Genomic DNA, 24,686 nt, shown 5'->3' with positions numbered 1-24,686 from the left:
GCAGCCCTGCTACCGTCTCATTTTCTTCCAGCTCTCATTCTCTACTCTGAAATTACCGTCCGTCTCGTTTCCACCCTGACCTCTGGACGAGCCGCCCGGTCCCAGAACAGCGTCCCGCTGCCGCTCTGTTCAGGCAGACCGGTGGTGACGGGGGTGAACGCTCGCAGTGTGACAGGAAGGAGGAGACGGGAAGGAGGAGTGAAGCCGGCCCGAGAAGACGACATTCTGAGCGGATCAAACGGTCAAGTGCTCTCCTCTAACAAAGCCTCCACTGAGTTATTGTTGGCGAGTGAGAGCAGTAAATAGACCAGAGCGAGGTCTGCTGAAGGACTGGAGGACCAGACGGCCGTGGCCACGGTCTGTCTGGGACTCGCTGAGCCTCGACGCCGAGCCAAACCACCGCCGAGGGGCCGCCGAGGGGCCGCCATCTTCAGTAATTCTAAATACAATACACCACATGGAGATGAGATATTGGGTCCTTGCAGTGTTGTTTTGACAGTATGCTTCAGGGTGGAGGAAGCCGTGACAAGACACAGACTTCCTGGATGTTCTGCAGTTCGTCACTGAGGCTCCTCTGGACGGCCTGACGGGAAACGCTGACGTTACGTTCACTGTCACTGCAATAATGCCTGAAACTACACCGTTCAGTGGTTGAACGTCAACGTAAAGTGACGTCTGCCCTCCCACCACTAGGGGGGCTCCAGTGGAGCTCGATAGTCGATGGCTTGATGGGAAATTGTCTTGATAAACCAGACAGTTGGTTGATCTGACGTCCCGTCCTGTTTTCAGGGTGTGAAAGTGTCGTTGAGGGGAAGAAAGCGTGCTGTGGGGAAACCATTGGATGTGTCTGTCTGAGCTTTGCTTTTCGTGGATGTCTTGTTCTTCTAGCATCGTCTGCTTGAGGATCCACATTCCCAATCCGAGTCCAGGTGGAGGAGTTAGTGTGACTGAGTGATACTTTCAAATTTAAATTCAACCCTGATTTGTAAAAAGCCACAGAGAAGATGGATGGATGAGATATAGTATTACATATAAGCCATAAGATGCATGGAACAGAAAGCGAATGCAGTGCTCGGCTCGTACGTCACTGGCAGCAGAAACCAGTCCGTCTCCGTCGGTTTGATGCTCTCCGCTGGGCTCACCCCGTAAAGCTCTGCAGCCATCTGAAGGAGGATCGTTTTACAAGGTGCTACATGCCACACTCGCTCACAACACCAGGCCTGGCTCTAATTAGAACTAACGACCGCCGGAGTGCTGCAGAGTCCCTCTGAGGTCCTGCAGCTCTGCAGCCATCTCCCTGCACCGGCTCTGTGTCCTCTTTGCCTCGCCCAGATTTAAGCTAACTGGCTCTTTTTCATCCCCGTCAACCCTGAGCTCGCTGCCTCGGATCCAGCTCTCGTCAAGTCTGAACCCGACCTGGAACCATGGAACCAAGCAGCTCGTCCAGCTCGCCGTTACACCATGAAGACAAGAGCATGAACGTAACGAAGACGTCCTTTAGCTACGTTTCCTTTGAGTCTGGACGGTTGTTCGTCTGGTTGATGGAGGGCTCAGGATTTGCTGCTGGATTTCTTCTCTTTAAGTTGATGCAGGATCATAATATGAACAGGTTGTCGCTCTCTGAAGTTTTCAGGCAGGGTTTATCAACAGCTACCCACGAGTAGATAAACTAACTAAAAGCTACTCTGAACGTACGTAATCCTATTGCGAGGCTTGGAGTCTGGGATTCTATGGATGCTACTGATAGGTCGCATGGACATTTACTTATTCAGCAATTAACAACATTGTATTTTTAGATATTGTTCTTTTCACCAGTAACATCTTGGAGCACCACTGCTGCGTTTGCCCTCACAGGCTGTTAAATGAAGCTTCTGCCTGCTGCGCTCAAGCCAGCGCTGGGTGAAGTACGCTCTGTAGCCTGTCGTCAGGTCTTCCAGCCGTTTGTTTGGTCAGACTAAGAACCCAGATCGCTGCAGAGCATCTTCCAGCAGGCGTGTGGATGTGCTCTCAGCCGCTGCTCTCTGCAGCCGCCGGTGGAGATGCTAATGGTTTCCATCTGTGTTGATGTTGGAGCGCGGCGCTCCGTCTTCCCCTGAATTCCCCCCTCCCCTCCCCCTCTGTGTCGAGCCTCCGCCGGACCGTCATGGAGTCTGTTTGCTTTCCCCCGTGAAGCTCGCTAAGGTCTGCATGCATAATGCTAACTGCATAAGCTAGCGGTCTCGTTTGGAATTTCCTCCCCTTCATTCTCTTTCTCAGGCACTGGGAACCTAAATGTGGGTCTGGGCCCAAACCCGGGTCTTCTGTCAGCAGACTGTAGTTAGAACTGGTGGTGTCGACATTTACAGTGATTTCTACACGAGTAAGCGGGACTTCTAACCGGTTATAGAGATTTAGTGATCTGTTTCTACAGCAGTTGCACTATATGACCACTAGAGGGCTCTGTCTCCATTGCAATACAGTCTCTCAGAATCCCGTTAAATCAAAGACACTCCAGTAGTTATCAGACAAAAGGCCCATTTCAGCTGTTAGGTCGATGACATGTTCACTGAGTGTTTTGTCACATTTCTTTTATTTGTCGTATATAAAATCCCTCATGCTAGCCTGTGAAGTGCTAGCACCAGCTAACTAACTAGCTTACGTTAGTACTTTTTTAATCAGCGTAATATTGCTCCGCCTGTCTCTATTCTGCATGAGGATCACTGCACTAGAGGGAGCGTTTAGTTAGTCAGTTATAACTAATATTATTTGAACCCCAAAAAACGTATGTATTGGTGAAAAAAGAAGGAGGAGGAGGAAACAGACGTGAACACGGTTATTGATTTTCCAAACGGTTATGATTTGTCATCCGTTTGCAGGTGTAGACGTTGACAGTCCCGGTTCTAACGTTCACCGGCAGCTCTGAGTCCGGAGTCCGGCCTCCAGTTCGGAGCTGGTGGATCCATTTCCATATTGGACTCCATTCCGTGGGTTCCGCCTCCCTGGCTCCTGCAGGGACTCTGTGGGGGGAACGTGACGGTAGAACCCTCTGATTGAGTCTTCACTCCAGCGGCAGGGAGGCTTCACTGAGCGACGCTGGCTTCAGTTCATCCTCAGATCCAGAACTGTCAGACCGCTCACTGCAAAAGAAAAAAAGAAAGAACAGGAAAGTCCCCACGAGAAACTGGAGCACGGCTGGAAAACCCATTTCACAACTGTTCTCTCCTCTCTGCTGCCTTTGAGAACACTTCAGCACTGCCAGCTTTTCTTTTTCCCCGACGCACCATGTGATCGCAGTGACTTCATGAAAGCTGCACCATTTGTCCTGTTTATCCTGCCTGCCCGGGGAGCGATGCATGTCAACTTATTCTAAATTCAAACTTGAAATTCGGACGACTCTATTCCAACGTCCAGGACGTGGTCAGATGGATCTTCTGTCCGTCTTTCTGTTCTGAGGCTATTTAATCATTAACATTGTTAAACTCTCCCTGGATCATTTACTGCTGGGCCACAGAGGGAGAATGCAAAGTTTTATTTTGAAAGTGCACATTTAAATTTCCATGAGTCTTCATGAACTTTTATTTTGAAGCATGCATCACTTCAGTCAGGGCTTCTTTCTGCGTGTGGAGCAGTAAGGTTGGAGCTGTTGTGCAGTACCGTGGAAGGCAGTGTTCCTCTCAGAGGTTCTCCTCTGGCGGTTGAAGACTCGCTTGCTGCCGTGGCTCGGTCGCTCAGCACCATCCGATGTGCTAAAAACAGGAGTTCTCAGTGTTTTATTAGCTCACTTAGGGAAAGTGAGAAGTGTCTGTGTGATTTGATGTTTCCCAGCCTGGTCTGTAGCTCGGACATGCTTCACGCCTCAGAGGAAGGCAGGCTCACCCCACCCTCCGCTAGCTCCTCCCGGCTCACGCCGACACACATTTACACCTAGAACAGGAAAGGCCCGGCCCGGTGGCTTTCTGCACGTCGTTTCTCAGAACCCGCTCCGAGCTTCCTGCCTGAAGCAGAGGACTCTGGGAAGAACGGAGGGTGGAGCTGTGAGAGAGCGAGCCTGGGTGGTTCAGGAACAAACACTGGCAGGAATCGGCCCTCCGTCAGCTCCCAGGCCCTGCAGAGGGGCTTCAGATGGTTCTTGGATCCAGTGTGGATTAGAAGTGAGCGGTTGGTGTGAGAACGGAGCTCCTTCTCTGAACAAACAAACCCGGAGCCTTCGCCCGTTACTCTCCCCTCTGGATCCTCAGTGTCAAGGTCTCTGCAGTAATTCACACTGTTCCATGAACACATGGAGTCAGTTACTGTTGAGTCTTATTTCAACCTGAACAGGTTCTTTCGGTGATTGATGGTCCAGTTTAGAACGAGGACGGGAAGAATGTGCAGAGAGAAGTGAACCTCTGACAGGCTGGATCACAACCTGAGGGGGTGTCGGCCTTTTGGAGTGAAGGAACGTACCTGAAAGAGCAGTTCATTTTTATAAATATTTCCTACACAGCACTAGATTTATCTTCAGGGACGTGTGTTTGGTATCTGATACGCTAAACTATCGAATTCAGCCATTCATTGTGTGTTTGAGTGTTTTTGAGATAAAGCTGCTGGACCCACCTGCAGGCCACCTGGTAGCCACGTGTGCTAACACCGTTAGCTTAGCTTCGCTCTCTGCTACGCCGCCCCCTTGAGGCCAGAGTGGATAGCTCGCCGGTTGTCTCTCGGTGTTTCTCAGTGAAACTTGCTCGCCGCGGCCCTGGAATGATGGGAAATGTAGTCTGTCCTTCCTGAAGGGTTTGTGGAGGGCGTGGCGTCCTGAAGCCGGCGTCGCTCTGGCACTGTGGCACCAGCCGACCGAGCAGACACACCTCCCCCTCCAGGCCTCCAGACCGAGGTCAGGGCTTCCTCGCCGCCAGCTAATTACACACGGTGACCGCGGCGCTCCGGCATTCCTGACCCGCGTCCATGAACACGAGCTGGACACGCTGCTCGGAGCAGGAGGCGGCGGCGTTCAGACCGTGACGGCGGCCGAAACGCCCTCTTCCCTCAGAGCAGCTCCTCTGGAAGGAAAAAAGACTGTAAAAAATACAGTAAAAAATAGCAGCAGCATCAATTCCAAAACTGTGTATCACTGTAGTAAATACACGGAATTAGTGGAAATCAAGGTGCAATATGGAAAAAACACAATTTTACTGTGATTTTAATTCAAAGAATTTTAAAATCTATGAGAAAATACCATAAAGACAAAAGCGGGTAATAACCCTAACATTTACATTATTGTTCAGTATAAATCACAGATTCCACTGATATGTATATATTTAAATTTACAGTATAAAACCATTAATCATTCAGCATGATATACACTGTCAAAAAAACATGTTAAAAATATGGTCCAGTATCGGTTTTCTATAAATCAACAATTTATTTTTCCTGTAATTTTGACAGATTGTTGTTAACAGGCTTATTTTTCACTGTTATTTTACAGCAAACTCACCACATCTCACACTTTCACTGAACTCTCACTTTTTTTTTCTTTAGTCTTGAAACATTTTCTTCCTGACATTTTGGGAGAAATTTAGGGCCCATTTTAAGTGTTTATTATTATTTGAGAGACATTTTGATCTTAATGTCAACATCCTGAATATTTAGTTCCTCTTTCATCTTGGGGTATTTTAAACACTTGATTAGTTTTAACATTTTGATTCATCCATTCGATATCCTGGCTGACTGATTGGCTGAAAATCCAGTTTCAAAACAGAGGAAAGGTCTATGTGCGTGCGTGCGTGCGTGCGTGCGTGCATGTGCGTGTGCAGTCAGTGCATAGCAGAGCGCTGGCGTCAGGTATCCTGCCATGTCCCGGGCTTCCTCCGGCTGCAGGTTATTGATGGTTTCGGTTGTTGAAATGATTTCAAAGGGAAGTTCTGAGACCCGAGATAAAGAGCCGCAGCCTCCGTGTCCAGACCACGAACCAGTCCGTCTCCACCTCCACCTCCTGGACCTGCTGCTGGACCTCATTGTTCCAGCGTCCAGACCCGGACTCCGTCCCCCCCTCCGGGGAACTCCCCCCTCTCAGTTTGGAGCAGGGCGAGGGAGGAACGCTGGCGGGGCTCGGCATTAGTAAGGAGATGCTTGTCTTGCCAAGAAATGAGTTCACCGCCGCTGTTTTCCCCTCAAAGGAGACGCGATAAGGTTTCAGCTCCAGGCCTGGATCAGGAGGGAGGAGGGAGGAGGGGGAGGAGGAAGCTCCACCGTAAAGAGGGCAGCTTTCCTTTGTTGCGATCGGCTCAGTGAGGTTGTGGGAAGCACTGCTCCGTGTTGACATGAGACCATATTGACCAGAGGTGTCCGATTGAGGCAGATATTCACGGTTCTGGACCAGTTGGGAATCGCCTCGCCCGTCTTTTATATGTCCACCGAGCCCCAGAGGAACCAGAGGAAGCAGGCCCTGAGCGGCATTAGCTACCCAGCGGCTAACCTGTCTGGAAGGACAGGACTCCCTCGGTTCTCCACATCGCCGCTGTGCATCATGTGACCGGCGGCGGTGGTCAGGAGCGTCTAGACCGCTGACAGAGTGAAGGTTCAGAACAAAGCCTTGGTTCTAACCTGATCAGCAGCGATACAGAAGAATCAGGACCGGGCTTCAGACACGTTCATCCCTCCGTCAGGAGCCCAGAGGCCGCCGATTACCGGGTCTTACCCATTACTTCTAATGGTCCTGAGGCTCTCGGCCCAAAGCCAGCCAGCCAATGACAAGATAACTGGTTCCGTGGTCTTCTCACCGGACCCTTTCAGTCTTAAACTCTTCTGTTCTTCATGAGGTAGCATTAGCAGCATTAGCATAATGTGAGGATTATTTGGTGAAAACATGCTGAAGGCTTCTGATTGGACCTGAACACAGACGCTGTTGGCGAGACGACTTGCAACTAAATGGAATGAAAAGAAAAGTCCCAGAAATACAGGGCGTTAATTAATTTTTATCCTGATCTGACAACACAGAAGAAGCAGCAGCACAACAAAAGCAGAAAAAGAAAAGTGGAAGAGGCCCGCTGGAGCTTCAGTCTCTGCTCAGACCAAGATCTGTCTTTTATTTCCAGTAGAAACTGTGATAGAAAACAGATGAGCAGGGAGATAAGGAGGAATGCGGCTGGTCGTCTGAGTCAGAGAAAGACGAGTGAGACGAGGGACGGGGAGTTGGACAGCTGAGACGAGGGACGGGGAGTTGGACAGCTGAGACGAGGGACGGGGAGTCTGAGACGTGTTTCGTGGATCTGGATCAGATGGTGCTTCAGGCCTGCCGGAGGATTTGTCCTCCAACCAGCTTCACTTCCACTGGACAAAATCAAAACAAACTCCGGTACTCTCAGAGGTTCGTTCATATTTCTGAGTCTCACTGTCTCACTGTCCATCCGTCCAGCCGTCCCACTGCCGTGACGCAGACTTTCTTCTTAGAACCGGTCGGCCGTTGAGCCTGAACATCAGCCAGGTCTTTTTATGAACGTTGCCGTGGCAACACGCTGACGCCGGATCGGCCCGGCGCCGCCGCCGGCCCAACAGCCGCAGCGTTTCCCTTTTATTGGCGGAAAATCTGCAGCGCCACCAGGAAATATTGTTTAAGGAGAAATCCGAGGGGGTTTCCGTCGGGTTGACAGCATTTCAGGCTGGTGGAGGTTTGGCTGTGTGGACTGAGTGAGATCCAGGCTCCAGAAGAAATATTAAAGAGGAATCCAGCCTTATAAACTGTCCTGAAGCTCTCGTTTAACGAGGAGCCGAGAGTCGGAGGAGGCAGCAGGACGAACGGAGAGCAGCCGGAGACATGAAGCACCAGGACAGGTTTAGTTTTTCTGTTTTAACTGGTGATTTTGTCAACCGTAGGTGCCAGAAAGAGTATTACATTTTATATTCCACAGATCTGTAGGGTTTCTGGAAAAGCTAAATCTGTATCATTTTCCCAGAATTCCCTGCCAGACCTCTTCGTGCAGCACTGCTCGGAGTGGTGAGGGACACATGTTGACCTGTGTTGATGCTTGTCTTGTCTCTGCAGCCCCCCAGCAGCGGCCCTCCCCCGCTGCCCAGCTCCTCCCTCCCAGAAGGCTACTACGAAGAGGCGGTTCCTCTGAGTCCGGGGAAGGCTCCGGAGTACATCACCTCCAGTGAGTGGCTAGCTAAACGGCACCGACTCCGACCCGCTCGCCACGCCTAACCCGCATCTCCCCCCAGACTACGACTCGGACGCCATGAGCAGCTCCTACGAGTCGTACGACGAGGAGGAGGAGGACGGCAAGGGCCAGAAGATGCGCCACCAGTGGCCGTCGGAGGAGGCGTCCATGGACCTGGTGAAGGACGCCCGGATCTGCGCCTTCCTGCTGCGCAAGAAGCGCTTCGGCCAGTGGACCAAGCTGCTGTGCGTCATCAAGGACAACAAGCTGCTGGTGAGCAGCCGCTCCACACGTTCGGCGCCCGGCGTCCGAACCAGGCGTTCACCCGGCCCCGCCCCCCTCTTTCTGTCCAGTGCTACAAGTCCTCCCAAAGACCAGACCCCTCAGATGGAGCTCAGCCTGTCCGGGTGCAGCATCACCCACGTCCCCAAAGACGGCAAGAAGAAGAAGCACGAGCTGAGGATCGTCCACCAGGGGCGGACGCCCTGGTGCTGGCCGTGCAGAGCAAGGAGCAGGCCGAGGAGTGGCTCAAGGTAACGGCGCCCGACCAGAACCTCTGGTCCGACACCAGCTGGAGTCAGCTGTGCACCGGATCAGCTGATCGCTCAGCCTCACCGACGTTCCCTACATCGGGATTCATGTTGCTGTAGTTTACTAACTTTGGTTTGGTTCTGGATTAAAGCCTCCTGGGGTCATTTAAGGAGTCTGGTTCTAGATTCAGGTTCCAGGTGGTTCTGGTTCTGCCTGCTTTGGCCCAGATGTAGTTCCTCTGGACCACCTTCAGCTAATGTCACCTGGTTTAGGGTCAGGGTCTGGTCTGGGTCTAGTTTGAAGAGTTCTGATTGAAAAGGTCTTGCTGAGCCTGGGTTCTCTCTGGATCTGGTTTTGTTTCAAGACTCAGTAATGGAAGAGCCGTCTTCTTCTCTGCTGGTTCTGTTGTGGACCCTCTGGGGTTTGGAGCGGCTCCAGCGCCGTCTTTCAGAATCCATTCATTCCTCACGACGGGTCATCTCCGGGTTCTGAGCTGGTTCTGCTGAAGGTGTTCCGTTTGTAGTCGTGGTCTGATATTGTGATCCCTCTCTAACCCCCCCCCCCCCCCCCCCCCCCAGTCTCCTCCTTCACCCTGACCCCCCCACACTCTGACTCCCAGCTCTGTTTGGAGTGATGCCAGAAGCTCTGGCCTCATCTGGCCTTTCTTTGGTTTCAGGAGAAGCCCCCCCCCCCCCGAGGATCTCCTGGAATTCTGTGTTTGTTCTCTGCAGCCTATTGTCTGCTATTTCTGGATCCGTCCTCCTGTGTTTGTGCAGTGCTGTTTTCCTGAAATCCCTCGGACCCTCCAGCCCCCGTCGGCCCAGGCGGGCCTTGTTCAGAACCGGTGTGTGGAGCAGCGCTGCCCCCCCAGGCAGTCCTCCGCAGACTTTCTTCTTCCCTCATTTCATGCCTCATGTCTGGACAGCAGGACCAGCCCCGGACTTCACCAATGCAAATGGTGAAAAAGGGCCTCATGTTGAATTTGCCTGGTTTTTCTTTAACAGAACCAACATTTCTTTATGATTTGTGGAATGATACTGAATCAGAGCGAGTCCTTTATGGTGCCGGTTTTCAGGTGAAAATGCTGTTTTTGGACTGATTTGGTTCATTTGAGCTCAGATTGGGCTTCATGTGGAAATCCAGTGAGTTTGTTGTCCAGTGCGATTACTGTTAGTGATTGGTGGGTGTGTCCAGCTGTTAGCCCTGAGAGTCCCGTCATGACCAGGACCTGTTGGTTCATCTTCTGCCGTGCTGTTGGACCGATGCTCCTCTGGCGGATATTTCATTCTGACCGCATTCTGACCGAACAGACAGGTTCTCTGCTTGGATGGTGTCATGGTCCGCTGAGATCAGGTCAGATCGTTGGCAGATGATTCATGATCTGAGGGTAAAGAGCCGGCAGCATCATGGTTTGTGGAGCATCTGTGGCCTCAGGTCCTCCACCCTCCATGAGCGCTGGATCCAGTACGTGTGGCGTGCGCTACCCCAGGCTGCCACTCCACTGACAGGAAAGAGCGTCTTAGTTATGTGGCAATCATGCGAGGAAATTTTTTCTGGATTTTGAAGGGAGATGTCACCCTGGGCTTGCAGCGTTCCTCTGAGCCCACGTCCCGCCCCCCTGCGCCCCCCTGCAGGCCCCCCCAGCTCTGCAGCTAACGCTCTGCCTCCTCATGTCTTCCAGGTGATGAGAGAGGTTTGCATCAATGGGAGCTTTGACTCGGACCCGGCGAGATCTGGATCACCGGTGCACAAGCCCGAGCTGGAGAAGGTAAAGAGCACTAACAGAGATGAGGGATGCCTGCAGCGAGGATTATGGACTGACAGCCTGCTGAACAGGAGCAAGCAGCTAGTTCACAAACAGAAATGTTTTCATGTTGTGTGCAGAAGAAAATCAACCCTGGAATCAGTTATTGGCACATAGAGGATTGAACAAGGCCACTCCTTCACTAATGTAAAGCACGGTGGAGGCACCATCATGACTTGAGGCTGCGTTATTCTATCCTGTTTGAAACTGACGGCCTTCCTGGAATGTTCAGTCTGCTCTTCAGGATTTGCTCAGACCTCTGGCTGTGACAGTGGTCTTCCTGGTTCTGATGGTTTTTGTTTGATATCAAGTCAAGACAATAAACTGGAAATGATCTCAGGACTGGTGGTTGATTCCAGTGACTGCCGCCTTGTTAAACATTTGGTTCTTGTTGATCTTTCTTGGTTTTCATTGGGAAAACGGTGTAAGACCAGCGGAGGGTGAGTCTCTGGGTGGAAGGTGAGGTGGTGAAGCTCTCCCAGCGGGGCGCAGCAGACAGGCTGGACCCTGCTGCAGATGCTCCTGAGGGGCTGTACAGTGGGATTAGACAGTGGAGAGTCTGTGCCTGGTTTTTTAGATGCTTCATGGTGTTCCTTCTGTCCTCTGTGTTGCTAGAAGGCGTCGAGCGACCGGCCCAGCTCGGACGGCGAAGCTCCTCACGAGAACGGACAGAGCGACTGTAAGGACCAAGGTGAGGAGAAGTGCTACTGCTGCGTCCTTCAGCCGTCCTCTGTCCTCTTCCCGAGCCACGGCTGAGTTCGTTTCCTACTTTTGTTGGAGTTTCTGTCCAAACACATAAATGTACCAAGACGACGGCTCCGTCCAGACTTCAGCAGTTTCTTTATCATGGACGACACAAGCTAGCAAACACAACTTCAAAACCCCCAGGACTACCCCCCTGTGGTGAGGGGGGTAGTCCTGGTCCTGGAGGGTCGCCTCCTGCAGCGACACACCAGAGGTCCAGATAGCAACAGAAACCCATCACACACAGAAAGGTCTGTCTTCAGCCGTCTCATCGGTCCCTCCTGCCCCCTCCTGTCCAGGTGTGTCCCCCCTCAGGACATAGCTGGGACTGTAGAAATCAGACCTGTACCTTATTTGCTTGGTGTGACCAGGTGAGTAGAGTCATGTGACCCTCCACCAGGACGAGTCTGACTCCTTTGGTCCAGATCATTCTGGTTCTCAGTCTCAGACCACATGCGATCCGTCAAGTCCTTCAGTGATCCCCCCGTCCTCCCCGTCCCTCCGGTCCCCCCTGGAGGACTCCCGATGGCTCTGATAGAGCCATTGATAGAGTCTCCTGGAGGCCTGAAGAAAGACAGCACTGCCATCCATCTTTCATTTGAAGTAGAAACTCTGCTGATACCGATGAGATGATCAGGAATTCCTGCAGCAGTGATTCAGAAATCGATCCCACAGCCGTCCACTAAACTCTGTCTGCTGAATAACAAGCATCTCTGAGGTCCGGGCTGGTTCTCCCGGAGCCTCGCTCCTCCCCTCCTCACACCGTCTTCAGCTCAATCAGCCACATTCCTTCCATGGCTGGTAAGAAGAGCTGATTTACTGGAATCAAATGTACCTGATCAGTTTCCCTGCTCCTCTTCTGCCGGGGAAAACCAAGAAGAATTCCTGCTGGAGTGCAGAAGACAGTCCGAATGGCTTTCACATGTGTGTCTGTTTCCACCTCGGCCTCGCGGCGTGGGTGACGTGTGACCGACTGTGTGTGTGTGTGTGTGTGTGTGTGTGTGTGTGTGTGTGTGTGTGTGTGTGTGTGTGTGTGTGTGTGTGTGTGTGTCATGTGCACGTGTGTGAAATGAGCCCAGACTCTGTGTGACATAAGAAGAGGAGAATGTGGGTTTTTTTCCTCCCTGGGTTCTTTCGCTGGGCTTCCTGGAGCAGCCGGCCGGCCGGGGCTCAGTGTGGATCCAGGACCTGGATCTGCCCTTCAGGAGGAATCAGACTGACTGTCAACATCAAGTTCTAGTTGCTTCATCGTGTGTTCTCCTCAGCACCGGTGACAAATAAAGTTTAGAAAATGAATCTGTTCTAACAAACAGGGTCTTGAAATGGCACTGCTCTGCCTTGTTTGAATCTTTCACGCATCCGAGTGTAATTAAAGTGAGCACGAATGAAGCCGTAACCTCCTCTGGTGGTGGTTTCCCCAGGGAGGACCTCCAGCAGGGACGTGAGCCAGAGCTTGGCTCTCGTCTCTCCTCTCATGACGTCTGTTTTCCGTCAGGAAAGGGGAAGAAGAGCTCGAAGTCGGAGCAGAAGGCGGGAACCGTCGGGAAGGGAGCGGGCAAGAAGATCACCAAGATCATCGGTCTGGGGAAGAAGAAGCCGTCCACCGACGAGCAGACCTCGTCCGCTGAGGAGGACGTCCCCACATGTGGTGAGAGCTGCCCGTCCAGCACAGCCCGCCGTCCACCGGGCCACGGCGCTGCCCAGCATGACAGCCAGCTGCAGTAAACATCTGTCCTGGGCCGTAGAGGATGCTCCGCCAGCCTCACCTTACCCATACTAAAGGAGGAAGCGCTTCTGGGTTCATGTGGAGTTTTTTGACCATTTTTGGAAAATGTGAACCAGACGAGGGCCGCATGCGGTCTGTTCAGTCAGCTGTTAATCTGTCAGGAATGACAACAATCACACAGAGTGCGATCCTGATCCTAATCTTTCATGAGCTCCATAATAATCTACACCGATTTCCCAGAATTCTCAACACGACGCCCATATTTAGTCAGTAAAGCTTCATCTGTGGCTACATTAATGCGTTTTGAATGGTCAGACGTAGACTGATAGCTTCAGGTTCATCATTAATGACTGTTCTTCTCAGGGATTTGAATGTTTCTTCTAACAGTCTACTCTGTGAACCTTATGAGAGTCAACAACAGTCATTCTGCCTGACGTTCAGAGGGCGTGCAGTGGGTGGCAGTACCGAGTCTCTTCAGCTCTGTAGCTTCCTCTGTTCTTTGACCAAGAGCAGGGGCAGTCATGGAACCTGTCACTACACCATCTGGTGGTTCAGAGTGGTATTACAGACTGACAGGCTTCTCTGTTGACTGTGTTTGACTTGTTCTTTCATGTTTGGGAGAAGAAAACGACACACAGGGCTTTACTCTTATAGATTTTAAAGTTTTTGTTTTAAAAAAAAAGCGTGCCAACATTTTAAAAAGCCAAGTCACGTTTAATAATTACCGAAACATTGAAGTGAAGTCTCTTTTTACACTGTTGCATAAATACATTCATCTTCAGAATAATGCCTGTTGTGTTCAGATCTACTAAAGTGAGTTCTTATGAATATATTACTTTTCCAACCTAGCTTTGACGCCTTCAGAGCAGACTTTATTGAGTGTGGTGGACCTGAAAGGCACCACACTCAATACCACGGTTAGCTTGCTATGCCAGATGTAGCGAGCTAACCGTCTGCTGCGAGACCTCACCTGAGCCGGGACTTTCCTGTGACCGGCAGGCTACCTGAACGTGCTGTCCAACAACCGCTGGCGGGAGCGCTGGTGCCGGCTGAAGGACAACCAGCTCCTCCTGCACAAGGACCGGGACGACCTGAAGAGCCACATCGCCTCGCTGCCCCTCCGCGGCTGCGAGGTCAACCCGGGCCTCGACCACAAGCACCCCTTCGCCTTCCGCCTGCTGCGCAACGGACAGGAAGTGGCGGTGCTGGAAGTGAGTCGCAGCGTTCAAATCCCACTTTCAGCCGTCACTGCTCTGAAACACACACACGATGTTATTCATGAGAAACAAGCCCAGGTGGCTCATAAGTGTGACTTTATGCTCAGACAGTCTGTCAGTATGCAGATGACACTCAGCTCTATTTATTAGTCACTGTCTGAACTCCTGAGCTGATTTAAACAGAAGTTGTAGCAGTGCCTTGATAAAACTCTGTAAAGCTAAACAGTTGGGTCCTAATAAAAGCGGAGGATGTAGAAAGTGTCTGGCTGTTTTCCTGACTGTCCTGCTGCCTGCCCCAGGCGTCCTCCTCTGAGGGCATGGGCCGCTGGTTGGGGGTGCTGTTGGCTGAAACGGGCTCCACCACCGACCCGGCCACGCTGCACTACGACTACATCGACGTGGAGACCACCGCCAACGTCATCCAGCTGGCCAAGCAGTCGTTCTGGTGAGAGAGGCTCCTCCTGCGGGGGCGCCGTCCTCGTCGGTTCGATCCGGACGAGGACGCTCATCAGATGTCTTTCTGTCTTCAGTTTCACTAGCAAGCGAGCCGTCTCCCCGAACCCGTACCTGGACAACCCCGTCAACGGCTACGCCTGCCCCACCGGGATGGCCCTGCACTACGACGACGTGCCCATCAACGGAACGGTGAGGATCAGCCCTGAAAACAGCAGCGCTCGCTAACACCCAGACTGCTCTGCTGCTGCTCTTCTGACCCGATGCTGTTTCCTCCTCTTTCCTTTGACTCTGTCTGCCTCCTTCTGGTTTTCCGTTTGCTTGCTTGCATGCCTGCCTGGTCTAACCCTGAAGGACGCCGACGCGCAGTACTCCAGTCCGGCCACGGCGGGGCGCCGGCTGAACGAGGAGGCGCACTATGAAAACAGCGAGCTGTATGAGAACATGCCCTCCCTGAAGCTGGCCTCCCTCTATCCGCCTCCTCCTCCCTCCTCTCCTTCTCCCGGTCACTACAAAGCTCCCGTCTCTAAGGTCTCCTCTAAGTTCCTCGCTGCCGACGCTAAAAACAAAGACGCTGCTCAGGTGACTAACCCCCTGAACGCTCTTCTTTTTCTCCTTGCGTCTTTGCAGAGCTTATTCTGTGACTTCCTGACTAACCTTTAGCTCAGTCACCTCTTGGGCCAATATTTCCAACCCAGTGTTCTGTGGTTCTGATGGTTGTGCTGAAACATGAGTCCTGTGTCTGTTATTGACTCTGTTGAAGAGGGCTCTGCATGTTCTCTCCCAGCTACCTTGGCTGGACAGTCACTTCCACGCCCACTTCTCCTGATAGAAGCTCCAGGGTCTTTTCCGTGAGCCACAGTTTGGGTCACAGATGCTTCTGCTGGGTTTCATTTGGTGAAGTCCAGTAAGGTTTGGTAAAGTTTGGGATTTGTAACTTAGAAGTGTACTTTTCCAAGCAGCAGCATAAATCTTGAATGTCTTAATTCTGTAATTACACCCATCCATCCACCCATCCATCCATCCGTCCATCCTGGTTCTGTCCTCAGCTCCTCCTCCAGCTGTGTGAAGCTCTTCTTGGCCTTCCACTGTTGGCGGTGGAGCAGTGGCGTTCCTCTGATGAGACGATCCCTCCAGTCTTCTGTTCTCCTGTTTAAATGTTAATGTTACCGTGAGGAGGCCTGACCTCCATCGTCCTGTGGTGGTGTTCCCTCCCTCCCTGCTCATTAAAGCCGGCGCTGTTCTGGGTGTAGCTGCTGTTTTTACAGCGCTGCAGTGAGTGCCACCCTGCCTCCACAGCCATAATCTCCACATGGCGCTGTGTGGAGCTGTGTTTGATGTGTGGTGTGTGTGGTGTGTGTGTGGCGTGGCTGAGGGCTGTTAACATGCCCTCCACCACCACACAGTACGGTGAGGAGCAGCGGTTCATCCAGCGAGGTGTGCTGTAGGCTGCAGGCAGCGGTTTTGTGCAGACTGATGAATTCCTTTACATCAGTGGGTTCTTATTCTGAAAACGCTGCTTCACCTGCTGCCAGGTAGTTAACATGAAGCTAAAGTCTTCCTCATCTCTTTCCTCCTCTCCGACCAGCTGAAGGGAAAGAAAGGAGGGCTGATCAACGGCTTGTCGTCGAAGCAGAAGGCGGCGGCGAAGAGCCAGCCCAAGAAGAACGGGGTCAGCGGGGTCGGCGGGACGAACGGGACGGCGTCCCTCACACGGAACAACTCCAGTAAGTGTGGATTCTCACACTCAGGCTGAGAGGAATCCAGGAGAAAATCATTTAGTGGGAAGGTGGGGGTCTGGCAGCCTGTCGGCCCACCTTGGCGGTCAGGTCTGCGAGCGAGCGAGCAGCAGACAGTGAGTCTGCCTCCACCACAGCCATCGCTCTCCAGCAAGCCTCCGCTCCGCAGACATCTGGGGAATGCAGGACGTCCAAATTACAGTGGGTTTAAGCAGCGGGGGGAGCAAATAACTGAGAAACCCAGCCTGGCCCTCCAGGCCGGCCCTGTGACGCACGAGGGCCAGACGTGAGCCTGGAGCCCCCCTGGTCCTGGAGCCCCCTGGTCCTGCAGCCCAGCTGGTCCTGAACAGGGACCCCTGGTCCTGTTGACCCTGCTGAGCCGTGTTTCTCTGCCTGATGTGTGAATGAGGACGGTAGTAACCGCAGTCGCCTAAACGCTGGAATGGAAATACCGAACCGGTCTGTGCCGCGCCGCTCTCGGATTGCAGCGTCAGTCTGAGAGCTGGACGGCGTCGCGGCGGTCTGATGGAGTGATTCTTCATAAGTGTAGTTCCCGTCGGCGTTGGCGTGCCGGATGGTAAACCTCAGGGTATTTTCCAGTGACGGAGGGCATAGCTCTGGTAATTAATGACTGCGTCAGACTGTGGCTGGAGTTCAGCGGGTCTGCCGGGCCCGGATCCGACCCACTCTCATCCCGTCTGCTTCTTCTGTCTGTCTTTAACCCTGACCTCTACAGGAACACTGACCCCTTACTGATAGATGAGTCGAGGCTGTTAATCTGACTGTTTTAGTAGCATCAAGACTAAAACCAATACTGACTGTCTCAGCTGGACCAGACTCCTCAAACTAAACCAGGACTCTCTATACTGAATCACAAAGCTCTGTGGACCAGGTCCCTCCCACTCCACCATGTTTAAAGCAGAAATAAAAGCAAACTCTTCAAACAGCACACTCCTTTAAGCAGATTCAAACTCTTTCTACGTGCACCAGACCCTTCAGGCTACACAACCAAACCCCGACATCTCAAGAAGACCAGGACTTTAAACCAGATCCAGAACTGCTGCCACTTGCTGCCACTGCTGACACACCAGATTATTTATCCTAGAGCCACATTTCTTTAACCAAACAGGGACTTTTCTAACTTGACAGACACTTTTAACAACTTCAGGATTCTTTAAACCAGAACTGCATCAACTGGACGTAAAGTATTCCCAATCTTTCAACTAGTCTCAAAGTCATTAAACTAGACAGTGGCCTCGGTTACATGGTGTTTTTAATTCAGAATTACTTTATTCCGAATTGGATAATTCAGAATTTAATCATTCTCCTCAGTGTTTACGTGTGGAAGAAAGGAAGGATTAAATCTGTACTCATGCTGGAGGGTGTGAAGCGTTCTGATTGGACAGGAGGCGGACGTGAAAAAGAGACTGTTTCTTATGTTGGAACCCACTTAGCACTAGCACCAGAGCTGAACTAGAACTAGAACCAGTGTGGTGGAAAGGAGGTAATGGACTCTGAGTCCAGACTCTTCCATCTAGAGCCAGACTCTTCCAGGCTAGAGCCAGACTCTTCCAGGCTAGAGCCAGACTCTTCCACCTAGAGCCAGACTCTTCCACCTAGAGCAAGACTCTTCCACCTAGAGCCAGACTCTTCCATCTAGAGCCAGACTCTTCCACCTAGAGCCAGACTCTTCCAGGCTAGAGCCAGTACTCTTCCACCTAGAGCCAGACTCTTCCACCTAGAGCCAGACTCTTCCACCTAGAGCCAGACTCTTCCACCTAGAGCCAGACTCTTCCATCTAGAGCCAGCACTCTTCCACCTAGAGCCAGACTCTCCACCTAGAGCCAGACTCTTCCATCTAGAGCCAGACTCTTCCATCTAGAGCCAGCACTCTTCCACCTAGAGCCAGCACTCTTCCACCTAGAGCCAGACTCGCACCTAAGCCAGACTCTTCCATCTAGAGCCAGACTCTTCCATCTAGAGCCAGACTCTTCCATCTAGAGCCAGACTCTTCCACCTAGAGCCAGACTCTTCCATCTAGAGCCAGACTCTTCCACCTAGAGCCAGACTCTTCCAGCTAGAGCCAGACTCTCCCAGCTAGAGCCAGACTCTTCCACCTAGAGCCAGACTCTTCCACCTAGAGCCAGACTCTTCCATCTAGAGCCAGACTCTTCCACCTAGAGCCAGACTCTTCCATCCTAGAGCCAGACTCTTCCATCTAGAGCCAGACTCTTCCACCTAGAGCCAGACTCTTCCATCTAGAGCCAGACTCTTCCACTAGAGCCAGACTCTTCCACCTAGAGCCAGACTCTTCCACCTAGAGCCAGACTCTTCCACCTAGAGCCAGACTCTTCCACCTAGAGCCAGACTCTTCCACCTAGAGCCAGACTCTTCCACCTAGAGCCAGACTCTTCCACCTAGAGCCAGCACTCTTCCCCCTAGAGCCAGCACTCTTCCACCTAGAGCCAGACTCTTCCACCTAGAGCCAGACTCTTCCATCTAGAGCCAGACTCTTCCACCTAGAGCCAGACTCTTCCATCTAGAGCCAGACTCTTCCAGGCTAGAGCCAGACTCTTCCACCTAGAGCCAGACTCTTCCACCTAGAGCCAGACTCTTCCACCTAGAGGCAGACTCTTCCATCTAGAGGCAGACTCTTCCACCTAGAGCCAGACTCTTCCAGACAGACCCTCTAATCGAGAACCAGACTCTTTAGACTAGAGCCAAGACTGTTTGGACTACACACACTTTGAATTGGACCTAAACTTCTTAAACTAGACACAGACTTCCTAAACTCGACTCTGGACTCCAGGATCCTCCAGGCTTCGGACGTTTGGTGTTTAGTTTGGAGTCTTGTTCTTTGTTGTTCAGATGCTGATCAGTGCAAGTATGGGAAGAACCGCGTTGAGGCCGACGCCAAGCGCCTGCAGGGCAAGGAGGACGAGCTGATGAAGAGGAAGCAGGACATCAGGAACCACCTGACCGTGCTGAAGAAAGAGAGGCGGGACCTACGCAGCGCCGTGGAGGCGGCGGCCGGTAAGACGGTGAAGGCTTGGCTCCGCGGCCGCCAGGCGCCACGCCTGTGCCGTACCCTCTGATCCGACCGCTCTCTCGCCCGCCAGGAAAACGCTCCCAGGCCTCGCTGTCGGAGCGGCTCCAGAAGCTGGAGGATGAGTGCCGGCTGAAGGAGGAGGAGCGGGTCAACCTGGAGCTGGAGCTGACGGAGGTGAAGGAGAGTCTGAGGAAGGCGCTGAGCGGCGGCGTCACCCTGGGCCTCACCATCGAACCCAAGGCCGGCTCCTCCAGGCCCGCAGGTCAGGACCCGTCCCCCCGGCGTCCCGCGGCCAGGAGGCGCCCAGCGAGTCTCACCGCTGTCCCGGTCTGTGCCCGCCCAGTCCCCGGCCGCCGCCCGCCGCACGCAGGAGTCTTCGCCGTTCTCCAGCTGCGACACCAGCGACACCGAGTCCTGCTCACTGCCCGTCAACAGCGCCTCGCTGCTGCGCCGCCAGCACGGCGCCCACAAGGCCCCGCCCGCCCGCGGACATGTGCTCCGGAAGGCCAAGGTCAGAACCGCAGCCACGGAGAACACCGACAACACCGACAACACAGAGAACACTGTGCCCGGCGCTGGGCGGAGTCAGCCCAACATGTTCTCTACGCATCGTCCACACATTCTCTATACATTATGCATTCATTCTCTACACATCCTGTATACGTTCTCAACATGTTGTCTACACATCCTGTATACGTTCTCTCCACGTTCTCCACACATCCTGTCCCTCTGACGGATCTCTCTCTCTGTGTTGCAGGAATGGGAGCAGAAGAGCGGCACATAGAGCTTCAGCTCTCTGCAGCTTCACCGTGTTTCAATGTGTATATATTTATTTAAAACTGTTCTCACAGTGGGAGAGGAGAGCACACACACACACACACACACACACACACACACACACACACACACACACACACACACACACACACACACACAGCAAGCTTTTGTAAACTTTTCTACTACTCTGCATGCTAAGTGGTTCCACTGACGTTCCCAGCAGAACACCGTCCTTCCTCTGTCCCGGCCTTCACAGCAGTTTTGACTCCAAGAAAAAAGGAAATCTCCAAACCAAGTATTTATTTGTAAATGTTGAAAGGAAATCCCGGCTTCCCTTCAGTTTATTTATGTCGATGTATTTAAAGTGTTTTTGTGGACTGAATCCTCAGAGCTGAACCCCGACAGGCTCTTTAAAGAAGCACGGTCAGTCTCCAGACTGGGCTGAACAGCGAGCTCGCAGCAAGCTAGCAGCGAGCTAGCAGCGAGCTAGCAGGTCGCTCTGCCTCTCAGAGCTCACACTCTTACTGGAAGAAACATGATTTCAATATGTGAACGTCATTGCTCCATACAGGAGCAGCCATGTGAAAGAGTTGCAGTGTGTTTCATGTAGCAGCTTTAATCCTGGCAACTCTGTTATTATGGCAATGAAGAAAAAACTACAAGAGAAGTGTTTTCTGTTAGCATTTCTAAATGTAAAACCATCAAATCATTTTAGATAAATGAAACCTCCCAGCAGCAAACTAAAGCGAGCTGTTAGCATTTTCAGTGAAGACATGCTTCTCAGTTGGGACGTTAATTGTGCTTCTTTAAAGAGTTTTTCTCTCATTAGGTCGTTAGCAAGACCTGCTAGCAAAGCCCACTAGCAAGGAACGCTAGCAAGGCCTGTTAGCATGGCCCATTAGCAGAGCCCACTGGCAGGGTGTTTCAGCACGGCCTGTTAGCGGTGTGTGTTAGCGGTGTGTGTTAGCGGTGTGTGTTAGCGGTGTGTGTTAGCAGTGGGAAACGTTTGGTGGTTCGGACTCAGACGTGATCCTTCAGTAGGTTCTTTCTTGTCAGAAAGCTGCAGCAGGCGGTCATCCATCATCCAGCAGCCTCAGTCCTGCTACTCTAATCACTCCACCGTGTGTGTGTGTGTGTGTGTTGTGTGTGTGTGTGTGTGTGTGTGTGTGTGTGTGTGTGTGTGTGTGTGTGTGTGTGTGTGTGTGTCGGAGGCACATTCCAAACCCATCCAGAATACACTGACTGAAATAGAAGCACTTGCTGTAGACTGAAATTGCCATGTCCTGCTAAATCAAACACTGTGATTTAGACTTTTAGACTGACACACACACACACACACACACACACACACACACACACTCCGGTTTACGGTGCTTTTCCAATACCAGCTTTCCATTGCCCTGCAGAAAGAAGCTTTGCTTTCACAGACACTCTTTCATGGGTCAGAAAAGTCTGAGATTTTCCACAGAATGAATCATGTTGGTGAAACTGTGTCTCTGGTCCTGTTGGTCTCACATCGTCTAAAATCACATCCGTGGGATTTCATCTGAAAGTGAAATATACCTGATTCCTCTTACAGTTTACCTCTTTGAAAGATTTATTTCAATTAAGTTCATCTCAAGTTAAAGGTGCTGTAGGCAGGATTCCGCATCTCCGCCATCTTGCTTGGGTTTTCCTAACCAAGATGGCGATTTGACCCATCTGAGATGGCGATTTGAAACCCAGCACAGCCAATCCTGTCCTGTTTTCTCTGACATCACGCCCTCATGCAAGTTAAGCCCCTCCCACAAGAACATGTGACGAACCCCCTCGACCAATCACGGTTAGAGCCTCATGGGCTCTTCTGATTGGTCAAAGATACCTGGAGCTGTCGAGATTCCTTTTCAGCTCAGAACAGAGACAGATGGAAGCGCTGCGCCCTCGCGGTAGAGCAGTTATGCTACACTCCTAAAGGATTAGTCAATGATACTCTGACATTTAATGCAAAGAAAACACAGAAAAATTAGCATTGACTGAGCAAAATCCTGCCTATAGCACCTTTAAATCAGAGGAGGAAGATGCTCTATATTCTGGATTTTTAAACCCTAATGAGAAAAAGCAGCAGTTTAAACCTGTGGAAACAAACCTCCAACCTGCGTTTTCAAATCGAAGCTAATGTGGAATGAAACAGCTACTGAAAATGCTAATGCTAATGCTAGCTACAGTGGGCCGTGGTTCACGTTGCTGTCAGGATTATTGAAGTGGAGTTTAATGAAACAGTAACCCGCTGTCAGAAACATGGCTGCCAGTCAGTGATCTGTTCCTTCCCTCCAGCTTCCTCACACTGACTCCGTTTTTAAAACCCTGAGCTTGTTCATCATTTGACATTTTCAGAAAGAGCATGGAGTCATTTCAGTCCCTCTCCCTGGTTGAGAACCCAGAGCAGTGTCTGCTGGAGCAGTGCAGGACTGTCCCGGGGTTTTCACTCAGCCAGCCAGGTGGAGGCTCAGAGAGAGCAGTGACGGAGGATTCTGGATGATCTGAGCCCAACAGAGACCAGAACTCTGAGCCAACCTGATCCCTCTGTAAGTCAGGGTGCTGTCCTGGTCCTGGTCCTGGTCCTGGTCCGGACCCCCCAGTGGTGTTCATAGCTCGGTATGGAGGTGAACCATGCGTCAGTGTTTGTTCTTGCACCTTACCCCCCCTCCCTGCATATCCTGGACGGTCTCCACCTCGGGGACACATGATGTTGTACATAAAAGAATAAACGTCAGACAAACCCGGCCTCCTGTCTCTGCAGCTCTTCTTTAATGTGCAGCTTTTTCTTTGGACTCCTAAATCTTTAAGGTTGTCTTGTCGCCTGTTTGCCTTGTTGGTTTACTGAGTTGAACATGTATTCCTGTCAGGCCGTGGGTGAGGAGTGTGTTGTTTGGTGACTTCCTGCCGCTGTGCTCACTCAGATTACTGCGTTGACACAGTTTCTTGAGGTCATAGGGCAGAAATGAAGACACAGCGGCCCTCATTTATCAAATGGTCGTACGGTGGTATACGGGCGTACGCCCGTCGTACGACCATATGAAAGACAGGTTCGGCATTTATCAATATGATCGTGATCGTACGGAAAGATGAAATCTCACGACAGGTCTGACATCGTGTATGCAAGTTTGAATCGGTGTGGATTTGCGTTGATGTACAGAAAAACCTGGCGGAGCGTGAAAATAATTATAAAGCACATCTGAAACACGCCATAAAGCAGAAGCAGCACACATTCAGTGCAGATTAAAAAGTAAAAGAATAAAAAAATAAAATAATGCCCTTACAGAATATCTAATAAGATTCCCCCTTGTGGGATTAATAAAGGATTTTTAACTTCCAATACCTCCGCTGGTCCATCCTGCCATGGAGAGGAGGCTGTTTTAACAGTGTGAAGACATATGTGCTGCTGCGGAGCTGCCTCAGTACCCAGTGGGGGGCGCTGCTGTTCAGCCCTGAAACGGTGTGTGACTTTATTTTGGCAGTTTTACACAATATTGCACTGGCTGATAGAGTTACTTTTGAAGCACCGGCGCCACGAGAGGAGCCGACGTGGAAACCAGCAGAGGCACGACTGGGGCTGGACGGAGGAGACAGGACCTTTAGAACCAGGACTGCAAATGTAAATAAACTCTAAAGTTTAGCAAACGAGTTATTTAATCAGTGATGTGAAGCCAGCAGCCTAGAAAATAACGTGAACTAAAGGGAGATAAAATACAGACATGGGACGTTTTGTCAAACATTTTATTAAGACTTCCTGTGTCCTGCTCGGTCCGGGGTCCTGCTCGGCACCGGGTCCGGTGCTGGGTCTGGGTGCTGGGTGTGTGTTTCGGTGGGACCGTCCCCGTCGTGGGGAGGAGACCGGGCCGCGGTGCCGCTGCCGTCGGACTCTGAGACATAATTAAACGAAACAATAAAAATCTGAAGTGCATAACGTGAGTCGGCTTCATTATTTGTAACATCAGGGTTAAATTAACGGATCTATAATCTGTTCAGACCTCAGCCGGTGTCGTTCGTCCAGACGACGCTGCTCACCGCTGCCGTGAACAGCGTCCTCCAGACTGCGTTTTCTATTCTTCTTTAATTCCAGTTTTAATTCTTTCAAAGAGCTCCTCCTGATTCACCTCCACCTCAGACCTGAGAGGATCCATTTCCAGCTCAGAAAAGTGTATTTTTATCGCCAAAATCACTCCTTTTCCGTATTTGACCTCAGTGGGCGGGGCTTCGGAACCACGAATGTTTCAGGGCAAATTCAAATTCAGCCGCTGCATTTATCAACACCCGGTCATTCAAACGCTGAGATCGGCGAGGTCCGGGAGTTTCTGTAATGCCACACGAGCCCCGTCGCACGATGAGCTCAGCGCTCAGATATACACCCTCTATATACCCTCTGAAGGACGGACTGATGAATGAGGGACAATCTGTTTTGACACTAATGGACCTGGAAGCTGGACGTGGTCTCTTTGTCACGGAATGATCTGTATTCAGCGTTCCCAACTCAACGGTTCTGGTTGATGTAG

General features: G+C 51.6%; 1 protein-coding gene and 1 long non-coding RNA gene across 2 annotated transcripts in view; one reads left to right on the top strand and one right to left on the bottom strand.

The window, feature by feature from the left end:
- The window catches only part of afap1 (actin filament associated protein 1), a 32,368-nt gene extending 10,470 nt beyond the window's left edge, over nt 1–21,898 (top strand). The window contains 16 exon segments of the mRNA XM_030087948.1: nt 8,000–8,108; nt 8,176–8,387; nt 8,468–8,482; nt 8,484–8,589; nt 8,592–8,647; nt 10,327–10,413; nt 11,065–11,140; nt 12,689–12,841; nt 13,919–14,130; nt 14,436–14,581; nt 14,667–14,781; nt 16,178–16,316; nt 19,197–19,361; nt 19,448–19,639; nt 19,721–19,888; nt 20,135–21,898. Of these exon segments, the coding sequence (XP_029943808.1) occupies nt 8,000–8,108; nt 8,176–8,387; nt 8,468–8,482; nt 8,484–8,589; nt 8,592–8,647; nt 10,327–10,413; nt 11,065–11,140; nt 12,689–12,841; nt 13,919–14,130; nt 14,436–14,581; nt 14,667–14,781; nt 16,178–16,316; nt 19,197–19,361; nt 19,448–19,639; nt 19,721–19,888; nt 20,135–20,214 (2,031 nt within the window). The 3' untranslated portion in view covers nt 20,215–21,898.
- On the bottom strand, nt 245–23,271 carry LOC115385865 (uncharacterized). Its single transcript, XR_003931193.1, has 3 exons — nt 23,143–23,271; nt 1,143–1,151; nt 245–256 (listed from the first exon to the last, which is right to left on the bottom strand). It is a non-coding gene; the product is annotated as an uncharacterized LOC115385865 (long non-coding RNA).
- Nucleotides 23,272–24,686: the final 1,415 nt, after the last annotated feature.

This window comes from Salarias fasciatus, chromosome 3 (genome assembly GCF_902148845.1).
Source record: "Salarias fasciatus chromosome 3, fSalaFa1.1, whole genome shotgun sequence".
NCBI classification, from domain to species: Eukaryota; Metazoa; Chordata; class Actinopteri; order Blenniiformes; family Blenniidae; genus Salarias; species Salarias fasciatus.
This window is presented reverse-complemented; position numbering and strand designations above follow the sequence as displayed.